Source organism: Corythoichthys intestinalis, chromosome 12, assembly GCF_030265065.1.
Source record: "Corythoichthys intestinalis isolate RoL2023-P3 chromosome 12, ASM3026506v1, whole genome shotgun sequence".
NCBI lineage: Eukaryota > Metazoa > Chordata > Actinopteri > Syngnathiformes > Syngnathidae > Corythoichthys > Corythoichthys intestinalis.
In genome coordinates, this window is record NC_080406.1 from 11,766,647 (window position 1) to 11,794,159 (window position 27,513).

A 27,513-nucleotide genomic window follows, 5' to 3' on the forward strand; every position below is an offset into this window, starting at 1 on the left:
CCTTTCTAAAAGTTAAAAACAGTTTTGTTGAATTCCTTAAGATTCCCACTAGACTTCTGGGCCTTTTGGTTACATAACAAGAGGAGTCCATTAGTGGGAGCAAGTACATGAAGGCACTTTAGGGTCACACATTCTGACTCTCAAGTTTTTCCCACAGAGAAGACGGTCCACTATACTTGTCTTTGAGGGTGTGCGTGTATGTTTGTGTGTGGGGGGATGTCCTGAGGGATCCCTGTCATTTTAAATAGCCCCCACCTTCATGCCCCCGGCTTTAACCCGAAGGGGATGGGAACTGGACTCATGCACACTCCAAACATAGTCGTAACTCTCCATACATGCTGTGTTTACATTTCTGAGACATGGTTGTGTGAAAGCAGCAGAAGAAGCAGTGTAGTGGAGTATGAGAGAGGAACAGCTGTGTGTTCATATCACTCTGTATAAACTTGGAAAGTCATTTTACTACCCATAATCATATGTTTTTAAGATGATTGCAAACAATTGTGTGGAGATGGGTTTAAGAATGTTTTATGAACAAGATAAATTGATGCAAAATGGTCATAACATTAGGAATGTTTTTTATTTTGGTTACAACTGTGGGAGAAAAGTCAGATAAATTTTGGATGTCAAACCGCCATTTTATTGTTTTTTTCTTGGACTGTTTTTGGTACGTTTATTTACACTTTTGTCAAATTAACACCGCCTTCATATTTCATTAAAAAACAATATTAAAATTAGGGATGTCCCAATCCAGGTTTTTGCACTTCCGATCCGATACCGATACTGGCCGATACCGGCCTATCTGAGCATGTATTAAAGTTTAAAGTTATTTAGCCTCCTTACTTACTTGTCAGACTCATGTTGAAAAGGGTTTTAGTACTCTTGATAACAATTAGCCAGCTGAATTAGGTAAGTTTGAATAACACACAACGGTTGGTAACAAGAAACTGACCTGTTTATTCAGTGACAAACACAAAACTAGGGCTGTCAAACGATTAAAATTTTTAATCGAGTTAATTACAGCTTAAAAATTAATTAATCGTAATTAATCGCAATTAATCGCAATTCAAACCATCTATAAAATATGCCATATTTTTCTGTAAATTATTTTTGGAATGGAAAGATAAGACACAAGATGGATATATACATTCAACATACTGTACATAAGGACTGTATTTGTTTATTATAACAATAAATCAACAAGATGGCATTACCATTATTAACATTCTGTTAAAGCGATCCATAGATAGAAAGACTTGTAGTTCTTAAAAGAAAAATGTTAGTACAATTTATAGAAAATTTATATTAAAACCCCTCAATGTTTTCGTTTTAATAAAATTTGTAAAATTTTCAATCAAAAAATAAACTAGTAGCCCGCCATTGCTGATGTCAATAATTACTTGCACAATGCTCATGGGTGCTGAAGCCTATAAAATCAGTCGCACCCAAGCACCAGCAGAGGGCGGCACAACTCCATAAAACACAATTAACAAGTGAGCGTTTCACTGCACCGTCATTTAAATCTGTCTGAGCGGGTAATCTGCGTTAATTGCGTCAAATATTTTAACGCGATTAATTTAAAAAAATTAATTAACGCCCGTTAACGTGATAATTTTGACAGCCCTACACAAAACATTATAAATAACAAACAGAAATGGCATAGTCAGTCAGTAAAACGTGCAGATAATATTGTAAACTGTCTTAAAAAATCAAAACACACAAACAACCTCAGTGGAAAATCCCACAAACCCCCCCCAAGCAATTAGATGCTTTTAATGTTTCGTGCATTAGTTACAATAATTGTATAAAAAGCGTCTCTGGTTTAAATAAATGACTATTTCAGTATCAAGTTAACATTTTAAAACGGTAAATAAAATACTCAAGTCCCCATTCTATATCAGCAGCTTTAAACTACATTCAATTCATTTAATTTTGCAAATCAACTGTTAAAGTTGTTAAAATTGCTACCGTTATTCCATTTACCTTCTGTCTACTTTCGACGTGAAAGTTTTAAAACTGTTTTGAAGATAGATTCAAGTCAAGATTTTGCCGATTTAGGAGTATTTTAGATAAAAAGTTAATTAGGTTCGCTTAGAAGGTTCACAAAAGCCTACTAGGGAAGTCTTCTGCTTTAAGATGGCGGCTGTTTACTTATGCATCTAGTTTTCAAGACTTCAATGTTGCTAACGCAGTCGAGTCTGTCGTTTTGCATCTAGTTCTATATACATATGATATCTATTATCTACAGTAAAACGACGTTGACGTAGTTTGTTGCGGCTGTCAGCAGGTATTCTTGTGTTTTTTATCCAGCGGCATGAGTTGAGCTAAAGCCGTGAGTTGAGCATTGGCATTACCCGGGTCTATGACAAGCATGATGTTTACTCTCGGGACGCAATGCAGTCCGTTTCTCATTGCGTCCCGAAGACCGCGCTGTGTATTAGTTCCGCTTTACTTGACATGTTTCAATAATCGGCATTTGGATGTTTGTGAATCGTTCTCAAATCTTCCACGGCCGAATCGCTCAAGGATGTAGTGACGGCTGGGCATGTTGTACCGTGGTTCTAAGTGTTGGATGGTGCGTCTTTACTCACGAGAGATAATGGCTCGTCTTCCAGAATGAATTCTTCGGCAATGACTCTTGTTATTCCTTGGGCTTTGGGACTGTCGAGTGCCAGTTTGTCACGCATAGCCAAAGTTAGTTGCATTGGACCTTTCTTTTTGTCTGCGGTTTTCTGAACATACTCCTTATATTGCTTGTGGTGGTATTTCGCTAAATGCTTGATTAGGTTGGTTGTATTAAAACTTCTTACAGTTTTACCACTACGCTTGACTTTATTGTGGCATATGTTGCATTCTGCCTCTTCGTCTTTGTCGTCCTTTAAGGTGAAATGATCCCACACAGCTGACATTTTTACCGGTAAAGTCTCTCGGTAAATTGAGAGACGGTAATGTAGTTTGTTGAAGGTGTGCCGTAAAATGCGGACCGGATTTTAGGGAAACCGAAGCAAAGACTGGAATGGATTATGTAAATCGGTGCGCTGGAAAACCCGGACCGGACCTTCAAAAAAACTGAATCGGAATTTTTCCGTGTCAGCCGATCCAATACCGATGCACATTTTTTTGCCCATATCGGCGTTCGATACGATCCAAATATCGGATCGGGACATCTCTTATTAAAATATGCGTTCAGGGAGCAAGCTTGGCATGTATTTTTAAAGATAATGCGAGACTATTTGTTTTGGAATCTTCAGTTGAGGTATATTTGCACTTTAAACAGTTAATATAGGAAATTATAAACATTAGATGGTACTCAATTCTAATATTTTTTCATGTACAGGAAAAAAAAGTACAAACATGATGTTTATGAATGATGAAATAAAATAAACGTTGCCTCTACAGTCAGTAACACTCAGGGAGAATGAAGAAGTATTTCCATTTTTTTCCCCCAAAAACATTTCTTAATCTTTCTCTTGCAGTCCATGTGCAAACACCCATTTTGGTTAAAACTCTGTCCAAACAGCTGTGCAAGGCAAATGAAAAGTCACCATAATAAGCCACCAAGCCGGCCCGAAAGAAAAAAAAAAAAGTTCTTCACAGGACTAACGACGAACCTTTGAAACAAGCTGCTATTAAAACAGGTCTTTTCTTTTTACTCTTACAAAAAACGGCATCTTGAACACAACAGCATCGAGATATTGCTCCACCGTTATCGATACACAATGTATTAGTGAGAAAAATCATACATTATTGTGTTATTATAAGCTATTTTCTCTGATGAAGTGTCATGACATCATCACTGCAATGAACTAAGGGGCTCGAGGAAAGGATGAGTATTACCCAACACCCCGCCTTGTACTGACTCATTCGGTTGCCCAGCCAGCCATTCCCACATACTGAAAATATCCAGTTTCACTAAAATGGACCGGAAATGTTTTGATTTTCAAAAAATTGTAAAAGTGATTAGTCCACTGACTCATCTCGTTATGTTTTAGTCTGACAAAACACGTTTGTTACCGTCTCGTCATCGTCATGAAAAAAGTATTCGTGGACGAAAAATTTCCGTTATGGCCATCGTTGACGAAAACAACACTGATTACAACACGATCATGTTACATTTTTTATCATATTACAGTGGTACCTCGACATACGATTGCTTCGACACACGATCTTTTCGACATCCGACGTAAAATTTGACCCGCCATTTGTTTCTACACCCGACGACATGCTCGAGATACGACGACATGACAGCACCGGAGACGGACGCATGGCTGACTTTCTTGTGACAGAAATCAACACAGGTTTTAAAAGGTTGGCACAGGTGGTGAAACAAGGAAAAAGGTGACGCTTACCTTCTAAATGAAGATGCAAATTATAGAGAAATATGAGCGTGGGGTGGGCATCCGTGAACTGGCTCATCAATACATCTCCACGGTCCTCCTCCGACCACCGTTCGCCAGTCTTTATAAGTTTAGTTGACAATTATTATGGTTATCAAGTATTAGTAGTCAAGTATTATGGTTTGTTTAGTTTGAGTATTTGTCCATCCCGATATTTCCCGATCCGATTGCTTTTTTTTGCTCCCGATTCAATTCCAATCATTCCCGATAATTTTTCCCGATCATATACATTTTGGCAATGCATTAAGAAAAAAATGAATAAAACTCGGACGAATATATACATTCAACATACAGTACATAAGTACTGTATTTGTTTATTATGACAATAAATCCTCAAGATGGCATTTATATTATTAACATTCTTTCTTTGAGAGGGATCCACGGATAGAAAGACTTGTGACTTTGTATATTGTGACTAAATATTGCCATCTAGTGTATTTGTTGAGCTTTCAGTAAATTATATTGTAGCCATGCCCAAATGCATGATGGGAAGTGGAACCATGACTGTGCGTAGTGCTACCAATTGATATATCTTCTCTGCGTTGGGAAATAACATAAGGTGTTCAGAAAATGATCAATTGCTACCTTGCTTCCCCACATTGCTTCCCATGATATTTCTAATCGTAGGGAGAGGGATTGTAAGGCTTTAGCCAATTAAAAAAAGGCTCCAAAGGCTGCCAAAATTCACTCTACTCATTTTACGCTGCCTTTTATCTCTCTATATAGGTAAAACGGCGCCATTACAGATTGAGCGCGACAATGCGTGAGTGGGTCGTGCAGTGCATGCATTAATTGCGTTAAATATTTTAACGTGACACATTTAAAAAAAAATTAATTACCGCCGTTATCGGGATAAATTTAATAACCCTACCTTAAGCCCAAACTAAACACTCTGGATGAGTGTAGCATATTATGTTTGTAACGTTAAATACAATTAGAAAACGATTTAATTAAAAAAAAATATATATATATATACTGGACTGTCTCAGAAAATTAGAATACACAATATTCTAATTTTCTGAGACAGTCCTGTACATTAATCCACCATTTAAAGCAGGGGTGTCCAAACTTTTTGCAAAGGGGACCAGATTTGGCGTGGTAAAAATGTGGGGGGCCGACCTTGGCTGACGTCCTTTACATAGAACAATATACAGGACTGTCTCAGAAAATTAGAATATTGTGTATTCTAATTTTCTGAGACAGTCCAGTATATTCAAAAAAGGCATGGTCGATATTTTTTTGCCGATTCCGATACTTTGAAAATGACGTGATCGGACCCGATCGATCGGCATCCCGATCTCGATCGGGACATCTCTAGTTTTTAGTGTAGGTAGTTAGTGGAGGTTTTTGGGTTGTGAAACGAATTGATGGAATTATAATGTATTCCTATGGGAAAATCCTGCTTGACATACGACCATTTCGACTTACAAACAAGTTCCTGGAACGAATTAACTTCATATGTAGAGGTACCACAATATTTATTTATTTGATTATAATAACAGTAATCTGCCCTCCATCTGTTGTTTCCAGGCCCATTATATAACATATCTTTTTGTGAAGTGTGTTACTCGATTTTGTTTTGCTGTCTGTTTATTTATAGTGTAATTACACTGTTCACCACTAGATGGAGGCACATTTCTTTTAGTTTGTTATTGAAAATTTCAATACAGAAGAAGAAGAATCAAAACAAGAAGTATTTCAGTTCCCCCCTAGTTTTTGCATCTTAAGACACCTAAAGCAAACCACGTAACATTATTCTAAACGAGAATACAACATTAGCAAAAAAAAAAAAAAAAAAGCATTAAATAATGTAGTTCTAACTATTTGAAGTGTATGTTTTATCAATAAACAGTTTCATTTATATTGGCATCTGTGGATTTTTTTGTACGGTTCTGCAGTATTTACTCTTGCATTTGTTTTCATAGCAACTGTAGAACTCTGTATTCGTCTTTTTCTGACATTGCATGATGTTTGAGTCCACCCCAAAACACTTCTGTCCACAATGCAACCCGTGTGGTCCCACTTCAATACTTCCCATGTCGTGTGCATTCTTGTAATTAGACCATGAAAAACTAATTAAATCTGTTATTACATCATTGGTCTCACCACATCTTATTTTGAAAATCGCTCTATTGTGTGCAGTAAATGAACTCTTAACACTTACAACAACTGCTGTGTGCTTTCCGGGAGCAATATTTGGTCTCCCTGTCTCACACCCACACGCTTACACCAAAAGTGGTGATTTGAACCACAGCGCCGTCCGCAGTGAGCAGGCTGGGCCAAGCTAAATGGGCTGTGTCTCTAGTCCGTAAGATGAAACGCTATATATTTAGCCCTGGATCCTTTCCCCCGAAAAGGCTCCGCTTTGCCTTTATTTATTCCTGCAACGCAGAGGGGAGGAAACTCCCTATGTCTTGCTGCTTTTTCTCGTGAAGTGGGCTGTAATTTGCCCGGTCAAAGGAGCTACTGTGTTTATGTGAAAGGAAGCACATGGCACGGTGGCGACAGAGATAAAGATGCGGGTGAAAGGCATTCTGTGACGTGATTTACACTCGTAGGAGGAAAACAAGACACAGGACCGCCCATCGTATCATACAGCTCAGCTGGTATTTTGTAAACACAACTACTTTTTTGTTCGAATCAATATTTAGCACGTTTAGCATGTTCCAAATTATTAAGTGAATCATTGCTGTTGGGCACAATCCTCGAATTTGCAAAACCGGAACTTTTCGAGTAAGAAAACATTTGCTTGTGTTACAAAACTCTGTGTTATTAAAGTTGGTTTAGCTTGCGATCATAAACTTACTGTTGTACATTGACTTTCCTAAACTCCTTTTCTAAGGTCCTAGAGCCCTACATAAGTAATCAAAATAACAATGAGCTAGAGCAGGGGTCCCCAACCAGCGGGCTGTGGACCGGTAGCGGTCAGTGGCGCATTTGCTACCGGGCCGCACAGAAATAATAATTTATTAACGACTGCATTCTGGCCAAATTAACTTTGGCATGTGCCCCTTAACACACCAATATCTTACACTAGATATAATACTACAGGATAGAATGTCGTCATAGAAATCCATTGATTGGACTGCTAGCAGTACATCTTGTTTTGTACAGTGAGGCAAAAAAGTATTTAGTCAACCACCAATTGTCCGACTTTAAAAGATTAGAGAGGCCTGTAATTGTCAACATGGGTAAACCTCAACCATGAGAGACAGAATGTGGAGAAAAAAAACAGAAAATCACATTGTTTGATTTTTAAAGAATCTATTTCCAAATTAGAGTGGAAAATAAGTATTTAGTCACCTACAAACAAGCAAGATTTCTGGCTGTCAAATAGGTCTAATTTCTTCTAACGAGGTCTAACAAGGATTCACTTGTTACCTGTATTAATGGCACCTGTTTTAACTCATTATCGGTATGAAAGACACTTGTCCACAACCTCGGTCAGTCACACGCCAAACTCCACTATGGCCAAGACCAAAGAGCTGTCAAAGGACACCAGAGACAAAATTGTAGACCTGCACCAGGCTGGGAAGACTGAATCTGCAAGAGGTAAAACGCTTGGTGTAAAGAAATCAACTGTGGGAGCAATTATTAGAAAATGGAAGACATACAAGACCACTGATAATCTCCCTCGATCTGGGGCTCCATGCAAGATCTCACCCCGTGGTGTCAAAATGATAACAAGAAAGGTGAGCAAACATCCCAGAACCACACGGGGGGACCTAGTGAATGACCTACAGAGAGCTGGGACCACAGTAACAAAGGTTACTATCAGTAACACAACGCGCCGCCAGGACTCATATCCTGCACTGCCAGACGTATCCCCCCGCTGAAGCCAGTACACGTCCGGGCCCATCTGCGGTTCGCCAAAGAGCATTTGGATGATCCAGAAGAGGACTGGGAGAATATGTTATGGTCGAATGAAACCAAAATAGAACATTTTGGTAGAAACACAGGTTCTCGTGTTTGGAGGAGAAAGAATACTTAATTGCATCCAAAGAACACCAGACTCACTGTGAAGCATGGGAGTGGAAATATCATGCTTTGGGGCTCTTTTTCTGCAAAGGGACCAGGATGACTGATCTGTGTAAAGGAAAGAATGAATGGGTCCTTGTATCGAGAGATTTTGAGTGAAAATCTCCTTCCATCAGGATTTTGGTCCAACCGATAACGCGCAGAGAGTTTAACCAATGAACTTCCTGCTGAAACAAGCAGCACCTGACAAAGTTTAACTAATTACACATGTAAAAGATCTAATTGGTGAAAAGGTGTCCTCTTCATTGGTTGGAAAGCAAACTTGCACCTACTTGGCCCTTTCTGGAATATGTTTGACACCTGTGCTTTACACAGATCTGTCGTCCTGGTCCCTTTGCAGAAAAACAGCCCCAAAGCATGATGTTTCCACCCCTATGCTTCACAGTGGTGATGGTGTTCTTCGGATGCAATTCAGTATTCTTTCTCCTCCAAACACGAGAACCTGTGTTTCTACCCAAAAGTTCTATTTTGGTTTCATCTGACCGTAACACATTCTCCCAGCCCTCTTCTGGATCATCCAAATGCTCTCTAGCGAACTGCAGACAGGCCTGGACGTGTACTTTCATCAGCAGGGGTACACGTCTGGCAGTGCAGGATTTGAGTCCCTGGCGGCGCATTGTGTTACTGATAGTAGCCTTTGTTACTGTGGTCCCAGCTCTCTGTAGGTCATTCACTAGGTCCCCCCGTGTGGTTCTGGGATTTTTGCTCACCGTTCTTGTTATCATTTTGACGCCACGGTGCGAGATCTTGCATGGAGCCCCAGATCGAAGGAGATTACCAGTGGTCTTGTACGTCTTCGATTTTCTAATAATTGCTCCCACAGTTGATTTCTTTACACCAAGTGTTTTACCTATTTCAGATTCAGTCTTCCCAGGATGGTGCAGGTCTACACTTTTGTCTCTGGTGTCCTTCGACAGCTCTTTGGTCTAGGCCAGTGGTCTCAAACCGGTCCTCAAAGGGCCGCAGGGGGTACTGGATTTCATTCCAACCAAACGAGACAAATACCTTTTCACCAATCTGGTTTCTTACAAGTGTAATCAGTTGATTGCAATCAGGTGCTGCTTATGTTAGTAGAAACCTCATTGGTTGAACTGTTTGTGCTGGATCTGTTGGAACAAAAACCAGGACCCACTGCGGCCCTTTGTGGAGTCGGTTTGAGACCGCTGGTCTAGGCCATAGTGGAGTTTGGAGTGTAACTGACTGAGGTTGTGGGCAGGTGTCTTTTATACCGATAACGAGTTAAAACAGGTGCCATTAATACAGGTAACGAGTGGAGCCTTGTTAGACCTCGTTAGAAGAAGTTAGACCTCTTTGACAGCCAGAAATCTTGCTTGTTTGTAGGTGACCAAATACTTATTTTCCACTGTAATGTGGAAATAAATTCTTTAAAAATCAAACAATGTGATTTTCTGATTTTTTCCCTACATTCTGTCTCTCATGGTTGAGGTTTACCCATGTTGACAATTACAGGCCTCTCTAATCTTTTCAAGTAGGAGAACCCTCACAATTGGTGGTTGACTAAATACTTGTTTGCCCCACTGTAAGTAATAATTTCAAGAATTTAGACAAGTTTAACGTGAAGAAGATCCTAAACGATTAATCAATTATCAAGACAGTTGTCAATTAATTTGCTAATCGATTAGTTGTCGAGTAATTGTTACACCTCTGCTACAATGCCAAATTTTTCCTCTCCTTATATGGTGGTAGCAAATGATCAGTTAAGACACCCTCCAATGTAACTCACAATCCAAGTCAGATTTACTATACAGCTTTAAAGCCTTAACGTTTTTGTAAACTGTTATTGTTCTGTGATTGTCATGTTGTGTTTGTTGTTTCACAGTGAGGGAAAAAGCTGCGTCTTTACTTACAGTAGCTTCTTTAATGGGAACAAATGTGACGCTCAGCTGACTTGGCTCAAAGTGATGGCGAGGTTCTGACCTCGGAATGTGCCGAGGAACCAGAAAGGCGTAAACACAAGGACGGCCATTTAGTGGTCAGTCGTATGTGCAGGTGGTGCACGTCCCCTGACTGCACAACAATGATTCTTTTATCACTCACGTGGTTATAATTGATTTCTAAATTGATAATCATGTATGAAAAGCATTGTCAGAAGTCACGCACCTACTTTTGTCTGTTAGAGACAACAATGAGTTTATTGGAAGAACGTTGAAAGAATTACGCACAGAATAAATTAGATTTTTTTTTTTTTTTAAGGTATAAATTATTTTATGAGTTAAAGTAAAAAAAATCTTGACTATCAGGAGGTGTAATCCTCAGATGGAGGTCTATACAAAGAGTATGAAGGAGGATGGTGGTACGGTCATGATCTGATGCTGTCATGGCTTGTGGACAGATGACAATCAGCGACGCTACGGTAAATCTGAGCTGCCGGAAAACAATCACGTGAAACAAGACTACTTGTGGTAGAAATCACGAACATTTGAACTCATGTACTGTCATGTGATGACGCTCAAAGTCAAATATTCTTGGGAGAGCTGGTGGAGAATAAGTTAAATAATTACTATGACACTAACCGAACTCATACAGTGGTATGAAAAAGTATCTGAGCCTTTTGGAATTTCTCACATTTCTGCATAAAATTACCATCAAATGTGATCTGATATTTGTCAAAATCACACAGATGAAAAAACTGTCTGCTTTAACTAAAACCACCCAAACATTTATAGGTTTTCATATTTTAATGAAGATAGCCTGCAAACAATGACAGAAATAGGAAACATGCAAACAATGACAGAAATAGGAAAAATAAGTCAGTCAACCATCAAATTTTAATATTTTGTGCCCTCCCACCCCCCCTTTGGCAGCAATAACTTCAACCAGACGCTTCCTGTAGCTGCACATCAGTCTGGCACATTGATTAGGACTAATCTTGGCCTATTCTTGTCTACAAAACTGCTGTAGTTCAGTCAGATTCCTGGGATGTCTGGCATGAATCTCTGTCTTTAGGTCATGCCACAGCATCTCAATAGGGTTCAAGTCTGGACTTTGACTTGGCCACTTTAGAAAGTGTAGTTTGTTCTTCTTAAAACCATTCTGAAGTTGATTTACTTCTGTGTTTTGGATCATTTCTTGTTGCAGCATCCATCCTCTTTTTAGCTTCAAGTGTCTGACAGACGGCCTCAGGTTTTCCTGCAAACTTTCCTGATAAACTTTTGATTTCATTCCTACATTAATGATTACAAGTTGTCCAGGGCCTGAGGAAGCAAAACAGCCCCAAATCATGATGCTCCCTCCACCATGCTTCACGGTAGGGATGAGGTGTTGATGTTGGTGTTGTTGAAATTCGCCTCCCCAGTCAAGCCGCACGGAAACAGCGACAAGTGCCGCTCGGCCAATGCTGCCTCGCATGCGCCAACCGGGAAGGCGGAACTTCGTGCGTTCTCTTCTTATTTTAACCCTTTGTACTGACTCCATGTTTCAAAAGTTTAAAGAAGACTCACAGAAAACAGGTTGACAATTTATTCGTCGACAATGGTCAAAAACAAGGCAAAAACAGACGACGGAGGGAACAATGCTGAATCCAAAGCAAGGCTACATAGCAAATGTTTCCGAGCAGCAAATCTGTCTTATCTCAGTGTCCAGTGTTTTTTTAAGTCCGTGGGCCGGCCAAAGGTGTGTCCGGGCGTTGCTTTGGGATCATCCCTCTCTCGCCGGTTTCGGGCTGTTTAGGTTCGTGCGTGGATGGGATGTGGTTGCCACAGCGACCGACGCTGGTCTTGACGTCACAAGCGCCTGCTTGAACTTTGTTTATCCGGGCTGGCTCTACTTGTTTTAGGACAAAGCGCGCTGGTCTTTGTCCTTGTTCGTTTGTCGGGAGGACTGATTGCCAGAGTTGGTGCGTCAATCTTGCTCGTGGCGCCCACGTTGGGCTTCTGTGATAAGATGGCGTTGTGTATCTATTCTGTTTCTTTAAACTATGGTGTGCTATTTTCTTTTACATTAGGTGTGTTCGAGTAGTGCAGTCCTACAGTGAATATGAGAAATGATACTATTCCCTGATTGATTATATTACGTGTGTTCGAGTAATGCAAACAGTTAGAGCCTACGAGAAACGGTACCATTTTTCCTTTTCCCCCTCATGAGCGCCGATAAGGTGATTCACTTTACTGTGTTCAATGCCACTGAGTGAAGTCTGCCTAAACTATAGTTAAATGAATGTGTTATACTAATGCAAACAATTACATGGTGTGTGCGAGAACGGTACCTTTTCCCTTCAGTGTCATTGTCTGATGTGCATCATGGCTCTGTCAAAAGATTGAAATATGAAAACCTATAAATATGTGGGTGGTTTTAGTTAAAGCAGACAGTTTTTTAATCTATGTGATTTTGACAAAGAACAGATCACATTTGATTGTGATTTTATACAGAAATGTGAGAAATTCCAAAAGGTTCAGATACTTTTTCATTCCATTGTATGGCAAGTTATTATCCGCATACACAGCACGCACACATGCAGACGCAGACACCAAGCATCTGGCTGCAATTGTACGAAGCGGAAATGCACACGTTAGAATAGCTGCTCGCAAGACTATGTTGTGTTTTTCTGGGTAGACGTACAATGGCTCTATTTGTGTCAAAACGCCTGTGGCCGCAAACTTTTGGCTGGGAGCAATTTCACTCGCCGCTTTTAGCGCATCCGTCTGACGCTGCCTTTTTACTTCATCTCAAGGAGCAACAACAACAACAAAATACATGCTCACACACATCCTGTTATCCTCGCCTGTGCTTCACCTGAGAGGAATTAAGCACAAATATTGGTAGTGATTTGGGAAGGTTTCCTCACAAAAATAGGAATCTTTTTCATTCCTATGGCGTAAAGGGGTGCGTATAGTAGTTAAGTGTAATTGGTTTGAGAGTTATTACAGGGTATTCTTCCTTATAAAATGTCCCTGGATGTAAGAAGTTTGACAACCCATGATATGAGCATTGACGCCAGGCTATAGGGGTGAGTTATGCCGAGGTCTTTCTTTCTGGTTAGCGGTCAAGTTTGGGTGTGTAAAATGTGTATTCTCGGGCTTCCTTAGCTATACTATAATTTCGCTCCTGATTTAGTGACCAAAGTCCAACTAAACATTTTTTTAAAGAAACAAGAATGCTGAGCATCATCAAAGTTGGTGCATACCACGTTTTTATGATCTCTACTGTACGAAGGGAGATACAGTACAGTACAGTTTATTGTGTTGGACTGGATGGAGTGTCTAATAGAGGTGTGAAGTTACTAGTGCTGTCAAATTTATCGCGTTAACGGGCGGTAATTAGTTTTTTAGATTAATCACGTTAAAATATTTGACGCAATAAACGCATGCATGGAATGACCCGTTCATGCATTGCCTCAGTTTACAATGACGCCGTTTTAGCAGATTGAGAGCGAAAAGGCAGAGAAATGCGAGTGGACACAGGCGTTCATTGGACCGCTTATTGGCTTACGCTTTGGCAACTCCTTCACAACAAATATAAGTATTGTGGCGAACGACGCGGGGAAGAATGACAGGAGATGATCTTTTTCTTCACACGCTTAATTGAACACAACGCAGAACATACTGTAAACCATTTGTAGCCACCACGGACAGTCATGGTTGCCCAACTTCCTGTCATGCATTTGGGCGGAACAGTTAAGTCGCTGCAGTATCATTCGGTGCAGCACAACAAAAATAACATTTTGTTCCAACCGATACCGTGTAGAGAGTTTAACCAATAAACTTCCTACTGAAACAAGCAGCACCTGACAAAGTTTAACTGATTACACATGTAAAAGATCTGATTGGTGAAAAGGTGTCCTCTTCATTGGTTGGAAAGCAAACCTGCACCCACTTGGCCCTTTCTGGAATCGGTTTGACACCTGTGCTGTATACCATTTGCAGCCACCACTGACAGTCATGGCTGCCCAACTTCCCTATCATGCATTTGGGCGGAACAGTTAAGTCGCTACAGTATAATTAAGTGAAAGTACAACAAAAATAATACTCCAATCCCTCAAAAAAAAATAATGTTCACAAAAAGAAAAGCGCTCAATGCAAAGAGAACTGGCATTCCCAATCAAAATAGCTGTGCAAAACACACATAAAACTTACTCAGACTTTGCCTTGGCTAGATCTCTAATTAAATTTAAAACTCGACATTGACACCTTGTGGTGTATTTCAATCACTACCTTACGTAGTTAAAGACACTGTGGAAGAACGGCAGGGAGCCCATGTGACGTCCCGCTCGTCAACAATGGCGAGCTATTAGTTTATTTTTTTTTATTGAAAATTTTACACATTTCATTAAAACGAAAACATTAAGAGGGGTGTTAATATAAAATTACTATATCTTGTACTGAAATTTATCTTTTAAGAATTAAAAGTCTTTCTATCCGTGGATCCCTTTAACAGAAAGAATTTTAATAATGTTAATGGAATCTTGTGGAATTATTGTTATAGTAAACAAATACAGTACTTATGTACAGTATGTTGAATGTTTATGTCCGTCTTGTGTCTTATCTTTCCATTCCAACAATAATTTACAGAAAAATATGGCATATTTTAGAGATGGTTTGAATTGCGATTAATTAATTAATTGCGATTAACTCGATTAAAAATGTTAATCGTTTGACAGCCCCAAACCTCACGAAACGATATGATTTGCGATACGTGGTTCAGGAAATCATTCTACATTCATTTTACAAAACAACTAATAAACAGAAAAATGAGCTATTTTCATCCTTCTGCTGTGAATTGGAATGAGTTTATTACTAGAAGACGTCCAAATTAGTTTGAACTGGGAGGTTCATTCGCTGCCACCCCTCCGACTTCAAATGGATTGACTGTCTATGGCCGTCCGCGGCAGCCAATGCCATGCAATGAGTTCATTTTGGGGCATTTCACGCAGTGGTGTTACCAGGATGCCAGGTGTGGGTGGGCATTAGTCTTATGGGGGGGGGAAATAAATAAACAAATAAAACAAAACAAAACAAAACAAAAAAAAAGCTACAATGCTCAAGTAGGTTGAAATCCAGCGTAGGGCTACTACACCTTAAAACATGTTTTGTTTTCTCCTTGAGATAACTGTTGTTGTGATTTGGTCTAAACAAATAAAATGTTATTTGATTTTATTTGACTTAGAACACATCCATAACTGAACAATATGGACATGCAGGTGACAATGTTTTTTTTAGGTAACCTATTGTGGTTCTTCGGTTTTAATATTATTATAGTTATTCTTTGTTCCGCAGCCCTTTTGAGCTCAATTTGACCCCCTTAGAATGCTTCAAAATGCACCAAAATCAGCAGGCAGGTCAAGACAGGTGCAATCTTTGAAACCGTGTAAAGACAAATTCCAAATACACTATGTAGCAACCCCTAGCAGTCATTCTTTGTCCGGCCGACGCTTTGAACCCTACTTTGACCCCCTCAGAATGCTTCAAAAACTTTCATAAAATGTAAAGAAAAAAATATGCGAACAAAACCAACATTTCATTTTATTTATTTGTTTATTTTAAGGTGTAAGAGTAGGTAAAAACGCAAAGTTTAAGACTTAGAACACATCAGTACTATATGAATGGGATACCGTACGCGGTGCCCTGTCCCCCGTCCCCCCCGGTAACGCCCCTGATTTCACGTCATTTCCTGTTAATTTTCGGTCAAAGCATCGCGATATATCACCTTTTCGATATATTGTCAGACTCCTAATGTTTAATGCGTTTAGCTATGAGGAGTTCGTGGTAGAAGATCAATTGTATGTCCTTTCTCTTGCCACTAGTAGTCCCTGAATTACCTACCCCTTGGGACAAAGCCATCATATGTCTTATCTTATTTTCACCCTCCTTCTCCTAATCTTGTAGGTTTGCTCCACTCTCTCCATCCATGGCTGTATATGGCATTGAAAAGAGTCAGACTTTCTTGGTCCTGGGTAATGGAAGCAGCCTTGTCTCTTTGAGTAAATATTTGCACAGCAGGGTAATAGATGGGCCCTTATATCCGAGGCGGAGTACCGTCTCGGTTCGAGGCCACATTAGGGCAAAGAATGGTCCGCGGTGCTGTTCAGAGTAACATCAGTTGCGGTGATGAAACATGATGTAACCTGAAGTTTTTCGGGCGGGAAGGTGTTGCAAAGCAATTGGTGACCTCACTTCTTGTCTCACTCTCTGTTTTTTCCTGAACAGGCGCCCACCAGTGACCTGCCTCTCAAACATGTAGATACAATGGTAAGTCAGTTATTTTTAACCATTATGAATGACATCAGATTTGGGTCTGACATGGAGCATTTATCTCTTGTTTTGAAATTATATCCACCGACTGTTTTTAATCATTTTGGGACTAGGTAACCATTTATCTAGGGGCACTTTCATAATCTTAATGCCAGTTAATCCCATTTCCATTGTAGTATTTTTCACATTGGGAGAGAGACCTGTGCTGTTGACAAGCCAGTCTAAAGTCATACTTGCCCTTCAAGCCAAACTGTTGTAACACAAGCAGAATGTGCCTTGGCGTTGTCTTGCTGAAAATGAAAGGATGTCACTTTGATGGCATCTCATGCCTTCACAGATATTCAAGTTACCCATGCCATGGGCACTAACACATCCCCAAACCTTCACAAAAGCTGGCTTTTGAACTCTGCACTGACCACTAGTGTTACCAACTCATCAGTAAGAAAAGTAGCTATTGGCTGTCCTAAAAGTCGCTATATAACGTCATTGCCTAACAGGGACGCTGGAAGTCACTCACAGGTTAGGTTAGCAGCACCCAAGGACTTACAGAGCAATGTTTCTCATTTTAAAATAACATAATCACTTACTAGTACCAGTATACATTAATAACTATTTATTAATGCACTAATGTATATGTGAATTAATGTTAAGTAATGTATTATATACATTATAACTAGGGCTGTCAAAATTATCGTGTTAACGGGCGGTAATTAATTTTCAAAATTAATCACGTTAAAATATTTGACGCAATTAACGCACATGCCCCGCTCAAACAGATTGAAATGACAGTACAGTGTCATGTTCACTTGTTACTTGTTTTTTTTGGAGTTTTGTCGCCCTCTGCTGGCGCTTGGGTGCGACTGATTTTATGGTTTTCAACACCATGAGAATTGGTGGTGCTGAACAATGGCGAGCTACTACTTTATTTTTTGTTTGAAAATGTTACAAATGTTATTAAAACAAAAACATTGAGGGGTTTTAATATAAAATTTCCATAACTTGTACTAACATTTATCTTTTAAGAACTACAAGTCTTTCTATCCATGGATCGCTTTAACAGAATGTTAATGCCATCTTGTTGATTTATTGTTATAATAAACAAATGCAGTACTTATATACAGTATGTTGAATGTATATATCCGTCTTGTGTCTTATCTTTACATTCCAACAATAATTTACAGAAAAATATGGCATATTTTATAGATAGTCTGAATTGCGATAATTGCGATTAATTACGATTAATTAATTTTTAAGCTGTGATTAACTCGATTAAAAATTTTAATCGTTTGACAGCCCTAATTATAACCTAACCTTAAGTATGGTATTATTTCACGTGAACGTACCTCATAAGTATTACTTAACCTTAATCAACCATTACTGTATGTTTTTCGGACCCATATTGTAAAGTGTAGCACATGTGTCCCTTAACTAAAAAATTATAAATGCTTCAGTTAACAAACCCTAATCCTATATAGGCCTATATATTTTTTTAAATTTTACTAAACTATTAGTTACTGTCTGGTTATGCATTAACTAATGGATTAACTATTGCATTAACTCATGTTAATTAATATATTAATAAATGTTAGATAAACAATTATATTAATTAATATAATGTTACTTAAACATTAGTTATTGTCTTAAAATTCATTAACTAATTCATTAACTCATGTTAGTTAATATAATAATAAATGTTAGATAAGGGATTAAATGAATTATTGTCATGGTACTTAAACATGAGTTATTGCCTAAAAATGCATTAACTAATGCATTAACTCATGTTAATTAATATATTCATAAATGTTAGATAAGGGATTAAATGAATTATTGTCATGTTCTTTAAACATGAGTTATTGTATAAAAATGCATTAACTAATGTTAATTAAGGGACCCTTATTGTAAAGTGTTACCTTATTATTTAAAAAAAAAAAATCCCCACAATAAACCTGGTGCAACAACTTTCACTGCAGTATTTATACAGCATTAATAGGGTAACACCATTTGTGTTCAACTACCAGATGTCCACATACTCCTCACCACACACCCGGGTCACAGAGGAACAGTTCGCAGGGGGATGTGAAGAGGGGTTATGTGCCGTCTTAAAAAAAAATGTTTATTTTTTTATTTTTTTAAAGGTGGTTTCGGTGTTCAAGTAAGGTGCTCGTTGGCGTGCCTGCGCAGTCGGCCAGCACACACATAGGCACACAAAAAAAACAGACCAGTCAAAATGGGCACTTTGGACATGTAGGGGCAAAGGGGCAGGTGTTCAATCACCCTCCACCCATCCCTCTGCACGTGCCGGCTCACCGCAGTTGTGCCTAATGAGAATGTGATTTATAAACACAAATATGACATTCGTTTCCAATTAACCTATTCATCTGTAGAATGTTACAAAAAGGGGATCTTCTTCAGTATTCCTCAACTTTCCTAGTTTCTGGAAATGTATACATGCTAGAGGAATGTGTGGTTTCAATCCATTTATTGCAGGAGTTTGGTGTGGTCTGGTACAAATCCCAGATGTTGGTACATTATAGTGTGACTAAAGGAAATGCTAAGTAGTGGAGGCAGAGAAAACAGCCAGCATCCTTTCCCCGCTGCACTCAACAGCTGATTGTGTTCCCACCACTCAGCGAATACATCACACAGTGGGATTAGCAGCTGATTTGTGACCATGAAAATGCGTCTGTTTTCTATTTGTGCCTCATCACCACAAGCAAGTTCACACACACAAGTAGTTTAAAGTTCAGTTAAGTGTCACTTGCTATGCAAAAGATCACAAGTCCATCTAAACCACACATTTGTGGAAAGTTACATGCAGGAAATATTAAATATTGGAATATTAGTAAAACAGAGCTTTTTTATGGGGTTATTCACAAGGACGCACATGTGCAGTACCAAATTTCACAAATTAAAATTGGTTGAGTGTTAGATTTTTAAATGATTCAAGGTGGCGCTAGTAAACTTAAAATGTTTTATGATAAAGTTGTTCTGTACTATTAGCAGTGTTGGGCACGTTACTTTAAAAAAGTAATTAGTTATAGTTACTCACTACTTCTTCCAAAAAGTAACTGAGTTAGTAACTGAATTACTCTATGGTAAAAGTAACTAGTTACCAGGGAAAGTAATTTATTTCCGTTACTTTAAAAAGAAGTTGTTGTATGTCAAAGAATTTGAAATTTTCTGAGCAGTATTCGAGTCACTTGAATAGAGAAGAACAGACAGGTAGTTGCGTTATAGAACCTCGTAATATTTATTGCACCTCACCAGCAACAGATTTATCCTACACTTGAAGTGCAACTAAAATACACAGTAAACAATATAATAAAATAACAATCAGCAGTAAACAATATAAAGTGAGTTTAATCAATTAAATCTAACTCCCACAACCTGAGACAACTGGTCAAGTAGACATAGCCTACTGTACTTCAAGTATTTTGACTTGAAATAGTGTTTATATCTCCACCTCAAAAAGGACAAATTTTCCTCTGAATGATTTGCCATCATATCCCTCTGCATCTGTTTTGCGTGTGTTTGCGCAGTTCCGGTTTGTGTGTGAAAACACCGGCTCTGATTGGCTTACCATGACACATGACTCTAACCCTCAGCCAATCACAATCACTTCCATCGCATCTATCCGGGTGGTGCATTCAGGTAGCCTCGTGCCCCTACTCCTCCCGTCACCCTCAAAGCGTCTGCCATCCTCAAGATGGAAGCAGCATTCTTGCTGGCTGACAGTGGGGGATGGGAACGATGCTAGCATTCAGGTGTAGCAAAAACAGAAACGTTAGCAAGCTTTAGAAAGCATTGTCTAATTGAATAAGCAGGGACAAACAGCCTGGTGTCATAAGAAGTACGTGCTGTAATATTCTGATACAGAATTATCCGGGGCACCCTAAAGTGCACACGGCGCCAATATTGTTTTGCTCACATGATGCGGGAATGAGTTAAAGACACGGCCTGCCGAGAGCCGTATGTTTGTGTTAATGTTGAAGTTATATGTGCTATTAAAGAAACAGAGTGCCAGCACGTCCTGTGTGGTATATCTTTGCTATGAAAAAGCACAAAACAAAACACGTGCGCTATTCTCGAACCTGAACGCACCCCAAGTCTTGGATGACAAATAAACAGAGCAGAGTAGACTCGCTACGGCTGGTAGTTTCTTCAATTTATTCAGAGTAAGTAACGCACCGCTTTTGAACGTCAGTAACGGGAACGGCGTTGTAACAGCGGAAAAAAATCATTAGTTAGGTTACCCCGTTACTGAAAAAAATAACGCCGTTATGTAACGGCGTTATTTATAACGGCGTTATTCCCAACACTGACGCTTACATATTTAGTAGTTTGCATCAAGTTTAGGGGCGGTGAAACAACAATCCCGCTCTTATGTATCACGTCAGGGTCACCAACTGTTGGAATTTAGTCCCCCCGGCCAAAGCTGCACGGGAACGGCGGCAGCCGAACGGAACTGGTGCTCCGCTGTTTGCCGCCCCGGCAAGCCAAACTGGGAGGAAACAAAACTCTGCGCGTTCTCTTCTTATTTTACCCCTTTGTACTGACTCCATGTTTCAAAAGTTTGAAAAAGACTCACCGAAAACAGGTTGACAATTTATTCGTCGACAATGGTCAAAAGCAAGGCAAAAACAGACAACAGAGGGACTATTCTGGATCCAAAGCAAGGCTACATAGACAATGTTTCCGAGCAGCAAATCTGTGTTATCTCAGTGTCCAATGTTTTTAAGTCCGTGATGTAGGAGGTCGGGCCGAAAGTGTGGCTGCGTGTTGTCCCGGGACCATCCCTCTGTGGTCGGTTTTAGGCGGTTAGATCCGTCCGTGGACAGGACGTGGTTGCCACAGCGACCGACGCTGGTCTTGACGTCCCAAGCGCCTGCTATCAACTTTGTTATCCGGGCTGGCTCTACTTGTTGTCGGACAAAGAGCGCTTTGTCCTGGCAGAACTGATTTGCAAGTTTTGGTGCGTCAATCTTGCTCTTGACGCACACGTTGGGCTTCTATGATAAGATGGCGTTGTGTATTTATTCTGCTTTTCATTAAACTATGGTGTGCTATCTATTCTACACTAGGTGTGTCAGAGCAGTACAGTCCCACAGTAAATATGAGAAATTATACTATTCCCTGATTAATTGTATTCCGTGTGTTCGAGTAATGCAAACAGTTAGACGGTGCCTACGAGAAACGGTACCATTTTTCCATTTCCCCCTCAGGAGCCCCGATAAGGTGATTAACTTTACTGTGTCAAGGCCACTGAGTAAAGTCTGCCTAAACTATAGTTAAATGAATGTGTTAGACTAATGCAAACAATTATATGGTGTGTGCGAGAACGGTACATTTACCCTTCACTATTACATATTTAGTAGTTTGCATCAAGTTTAGGGGCGGCGAAACTACAATCCCTCTCTTATGTATGTGATCAAAAATGCACTGTGCAATCACGTTTGCATTTGTTGAAAGTTTACACGCATGATTGCCTATGTGTTTTCATGTATGCCCAGCTGCTCCCGTCGATCCACGAGCATCGCTCGGCCATGTGGTTGCTCTGTGATGTCTGGGGGCTCACTGAGTACGCCTCGTTGCTTTCCAGCATTGCGTCCATTTGTCTTATGACTACCCAAGTGCCTCGCTTCATTGGACCCCCACCCACCTTTTTTTTTCAAGAGGATGTTCCGTTATTAAATTGGACATGTAGGCTCATATTACAGGACAAATAGACAATGACAGTACTGTATGGGATAAGAGGCAATTACATGATAAACATAAGACATATTTTGGAGGGAAATAAATGCAAATAAGAGGATCCGAATCAGGTGAAAAGGATTGGGTTTTTAATTTAAAAAAAAAACCTGTATACTAGGGGTGTCACAAAATATCTAAATGGTGCTATATCGTGATACTTTGTATCCCAAAAGGTTATCGATATGCTCCTGCCAAGAATCGAGATATCATTTTAAAAAGGTGAAAAGAAAAAAAGGAACAAACAAATTGCTACCAAAATCTTCCACCATAATAGTGTCTCAGTTAACTCTAATGCTGCCTTGACGGTGCTCGACGCCCAATCCATTTAGACTGGGAACGTCCGTTCATTCGAAACCAGAGCATTCACAGGCATTCTGTCAGATTTTCAGGTCACTTGGTGTTCATTTTAGGGCATTTACAGGTCATTTCCTGTTGAATTTGAGTCACTGCCTATTCATTTGGGTGACTCATAGGTCACTTCCTGTTCTGTAACTCAAAATAAACAGGAAATGACCCATAAAATACCCCAAAATCAACAGGAAGTAACTGAAAATCAACAGGTAAATGACCTCAAATGGCCCAAAATGACCTCATTGCCTGGCATTGGCTGCTACTGACGGCAACAGACGTTCAATCCGTTTGAAGTGGGAGGGATGGCAGCGAATGAACGAATGTATAATTGTCTGATACATGTGTGTTTGAAAAATTTTGAACAGGAGGGCATTTAAAAAAAAATAAAAAATTAAACAGCGAAACCTTATCTGGAGGTGAGAGCACGAAAGAGCAAAATTAAAGACACCATGACTTTAACGAGATATTATTGTGTACTTACCTTTCGATCCAAAAACTCCATGTAGCATGTATCACTGAGTGTCAAGACACAGCTGTGAATGGCTACAGCTGGATTTTTGGGGGATTTTATAGGTCAAACATGGTAATATAACAAGGGTCGTGCAGAAATGACAGACATCAAGGAGTGGTCGAGATTTTCTTTTTCATATATTTACCCTTTTAAATGTTTTTTTTTTTTTTTCTTTGTTTGGATCGATTATTTTTCATCTAACATATCGGAGAAAATGCAACAGTAACAACAAAAATACAATTAAGCGATAGTTATGAGGTAGATATCCGTGACATTTTACAGACACCATTTTTTTCATTGTGACTTAATTTGTTCAAAAGTTTAAAAAAATTATTCACTCACATATTTTAGTCATTTTTTTTTTGTTTTTTGTTAAATGAAATATTAGACATCAATTAATTATTCTAAACTAAAAATGACAGAAATTTTGAATAATAAATATAATTAATTACCTTCGTTTAATGGCTGGTGAAAATGGCTTACGTCTTGGCCCAAACAAAAATGTTTACTGCATATGAAATATCAACGGCTTCACTTTGCTGGCGTTAAACTGGTCTTTTAGACGTCTGCGCCATAGTAGCTGCAGTATTCACGTTTTTTCCTCCGAGTGTTTGGTTCCGGGAGAGTATGAAGGAAACATCCTTTATATGTCGTAATCAGTGTTGTCAGTAACGCGTTACTGTAATCTGATTACTTTTTTCAGTAACGAGTAATCTAACGCGTTCATTTTTCTACACCATTAATTTGATTCAAGTTAGTTTCCTTAGTGTCTCTGTGTTACTATTTTTTCATTGCCTCATAACGTATGTAGAATGAAGAATATTGTAGTCATGTACGAAGAGCATTTTGATTAGAAAATGCTAAAATAAAAGGTTCCTGGTGCGTGTTTCCATGACAACCTCTTAGCTATTTCCTGTTTTGGTCTCGCGTCATGTGTTGTGGGCTGAGGCGGGTGGACATTCGCGCCGAGTGTTGAGACGTTGCGAGGGAATGTTGATCTGTGGATAATCAATGAATGAAGGTGAGTATTTTTCCTTCATTCTGGAGGGTGCCAGCAAAAGGTTGGACCCCCTACATGTGCGGCCGTTTCGTAGCTTTGCCGTAGCAACGACGGGCAGTCATCGCTCCAAGTTGGCAAGCTTTGTTTACATCATATGCGTGTTGCACATTTATGCCGTGAGGTGATGTGTTCGTTTAGCATCTGTGGGATGTGTTGTATAGTGTTGTATCGGTCGCGAACGATTCGTTCTTTTTGAACGAATTGTTTGGGTGAACGAGACCGAACTAATCACCATCTGCACTGATTCGTTCTATGAAGTTGGTGCTTGTTCACTGCGTGGGAGGGCGTTGAGCAAGCGGCAGCGTCTTCTGACATCGCACACGACCAATCAGACGCCAGCCTCATCGCGGGCAGGGGAGGGACCGGAAACAGAATCAGCGCGTATGTCACTCACTTCCACGTGTGGCCAATAAGCAGCCAGCGTGCAGGCAGGGGGGCAAGACTGAGTTTTGTCACTTCCCGTTCAGTGACTCGGTCCTCCGGCTCCTGACCTAGCTTGCTGCTAACTTGACTTTCCAGTAATGACTATGCGGTGAACGAATCAAATAATGAAAGGAAAGGACTTTGTCACATATTTGTTAACGTGGAGCCTATCAAATGCAGCTCTAAAAGACAAAAACACCACACAAATCTAGCGAGCATGGTTTAGTGTACTACTTTTCTCAACAGACTTGGGACTACCTATTACGACATACTATCAAATTTACAGTAATTTAAAACACGGGTAGCTACGAGGCAAGCAAAAGCTGAGCTGCGGTCGCGTGACGGCAATGAAGGAGGCAAAGAACTGTCACTATATGGAGGCTTCATGGCAGTGATATTTACCTCATATGTGCACAGAAAAAAAAGAATATATAGTATGATCACCATAATACTGATTTGCAATTAAACGGTATATACATGTCCATTTTTTCCAAGTGTTTTAATTTTTTTTTCGTGTCAGATGTTGGTTGGTTTGACAAATTATGTCAATCCGTCCATCATGTGCTACTCAAGCGCCCCAAAACAACGCACATGGACACGGGAGATGTCGCAATATGTCTACATTTTTCTTATCAGACTAATGAGAGTAGAAAGGCGATATCGTAAAGAGCAAACAATTTTCTCGTCAGCATTTGACGATCTGAGATGCGGGGACGACAGGGGAGCTGACCGGATTATTTTATTTATTAATACCAGTGCAAAAATTCAATACGATCACCATAATACTGATTTGCAATGAAACTATATACATGTCAATTTTTTCCGAGTGTTTTTTTTTTTTTTTTTTTCGTGCCAGAGCGTGTCGGTTGGTTTGACAAATTATGTCAATCCGTCCATCATGCGCTACTCAAGCGCCCCAAAACAACGCACACGGACACGGGAGATGTCGCAATATGTCTACATTTTTCTTAACAGACTAATGAGGGTAGAAAGGCGACATCGTAAAGAGCAAGCAATCATTTCTCGTCAGCATTTGACGATCTGAGATGCGGGGACGACAGGGGAGTTGACCGGATTATTTTATTCATTAATACCAGTGCAAAAATTCAATACGATCATCTTAATACTGATTTGCAATTAAACTGGCAAATATCAAAATGTAGTATTGTCTTTATTTCAGAGCAGCACATTCGACAACTAGCTATTTACACTTATATTTTTAACAATAGTGACTAAAAATAATAGTGATGAGCATAAAAACAAAAATACAACAGAGCGAGATGTAAATATGATGTGTTGGTCGTTCCATATTCAGAAATTAAACTTTCGATTTATTTTTATTTTCGTGACAGCAAGCATGCTGCGTTGGCTGGTAGCAAGCAGCATTGTAAATGTGATCAAGAACATGCTAATGAAAGTCCGTTCGCCCCCGACCCCAACCCCCCGCTCCCCCCACAAAAGGAAAATGTTTAACCGTGTCCTCAATCGAAATGCAAGCACGAGCCATGACTTTGAGCCCATAGAACTAGGACAGACGACGCGGAAGTTCTCCCTCGCTTTTGCAGCAGCGGGAGGGCGACGAGGCTGTCTGTGAAAGCAGAATGATATCGCCTGTCACTCATTTCTGAAACTACGACGAGTGGTCAATGTGCAAGTGAGGGAGGGACCAAGCAATGTCACTTCCCGTTCAGTTATACTGCGAAGCGGTCTTTGGTGATTCGTTCGGCAACGTCACTTCCCGTTCACTAACCGAACGATTCATTTGGGCGGGGAGGGAGATGAGGGGGGCGAACGATTCGTTGAACGATTCGTTTGAACGAATCTTTTTACTGAACGATTCGTTGAACGATTCGTTTGAACGAATCTTTTTACTGAACGATCCGGAATGGATTCGTTTACTCAAGTGAACGACAGATCCCGTCACTAGTGTTGTAAGTCCGATTGAGTATAAAGTGCTTAGTTGCCGCCACGTTTTATGGGCAAATTGACCGCGTGTGTGTTGAGAGGAGTACTTCCGGGTTTTTAATTTACACGGCTGCACGCGCATCCGCGCCCGCCACCACCTTTGTGTTTATTGCACTGTACAATCCTTTTGTGTGTTGTTGATTATTGTGCCGTCAGTTTGCATTGTTTTACATTGGCACTGATATGCTGTTAACCATAACCCGAAATTCAGAAGTTTTGACATTAGACTAAATCTTAGAGTTAGCGGGGTTTAATTGGTCGGTGGAGTTGATTTCAACAAATTCCAAGCAGTTTGTCAGATATTTGTTAGTTTCAGGGCTCCGGAGTGGCTAAGCTAGCGAAAAATTCTGATATTCCCCTTTAAATTCAATCATCGGAAAGTAAATTACATGTGATGACATTTTTCTGTTGTCATTCTTATGTTGAGGCGGCAAAGGGAGAAAAATGGGTAAAAAGTAACTGATAGATTACTTTTAAAGTAACTTAGTTACTTTGATAATGAAGTAATCAGTAAAGTAACTAGATTATTTTTTTGAGGCGTAATCAGTAATTAAATTACTTTTTCAAGTAATCTGTGACAACACTGGTCGTAATGTCTAGAGTCGTTTCTACAAGTTCCATAGTAGAAGTGAATAATCGGCATGTCAGTTTTTGAAAGATTACCGGAGAAAGAAGGCTGAAAAATAATGGTTTGCATGCAAGGGCGTGTATATAATGTCCTACTTCCGCTTTGTGATGCGACGTCACGGTCTAAAAATAGCCTGCGTGCAGTACGCTATTAAAAAACTATTATGCTCACATGTGAACGCACAA

At 39.7% G+C, this 27,513-nt stretch overlaps 1 protein-coding gene across 8 annotated transcripts in view; it reads left to right on the forward strand.

The window, feature by feature from the left end:
* The window catches only part of tns1b (tensin 1b), a 342,679-nt gene that overhangs the window by 199,449 nt on the left and 115,717 nt on the right, over window positions 1–27,513 (forward strand). For all 8 annotated transcript variants that reach the window (XM_057852347.1, XM_057852354.1, XM_057852346.1 and 5 more), the window contains one exon: window positions 16,595–16,636. In XM_057852347.1, coding sequence (XP_057708330.1) covers window positions 16,595–16,636 — 42 coding nt within the window. The remainder of the gene's footprint in view (window positions 1–16,594; window positions 16,637–27,513) is intronic.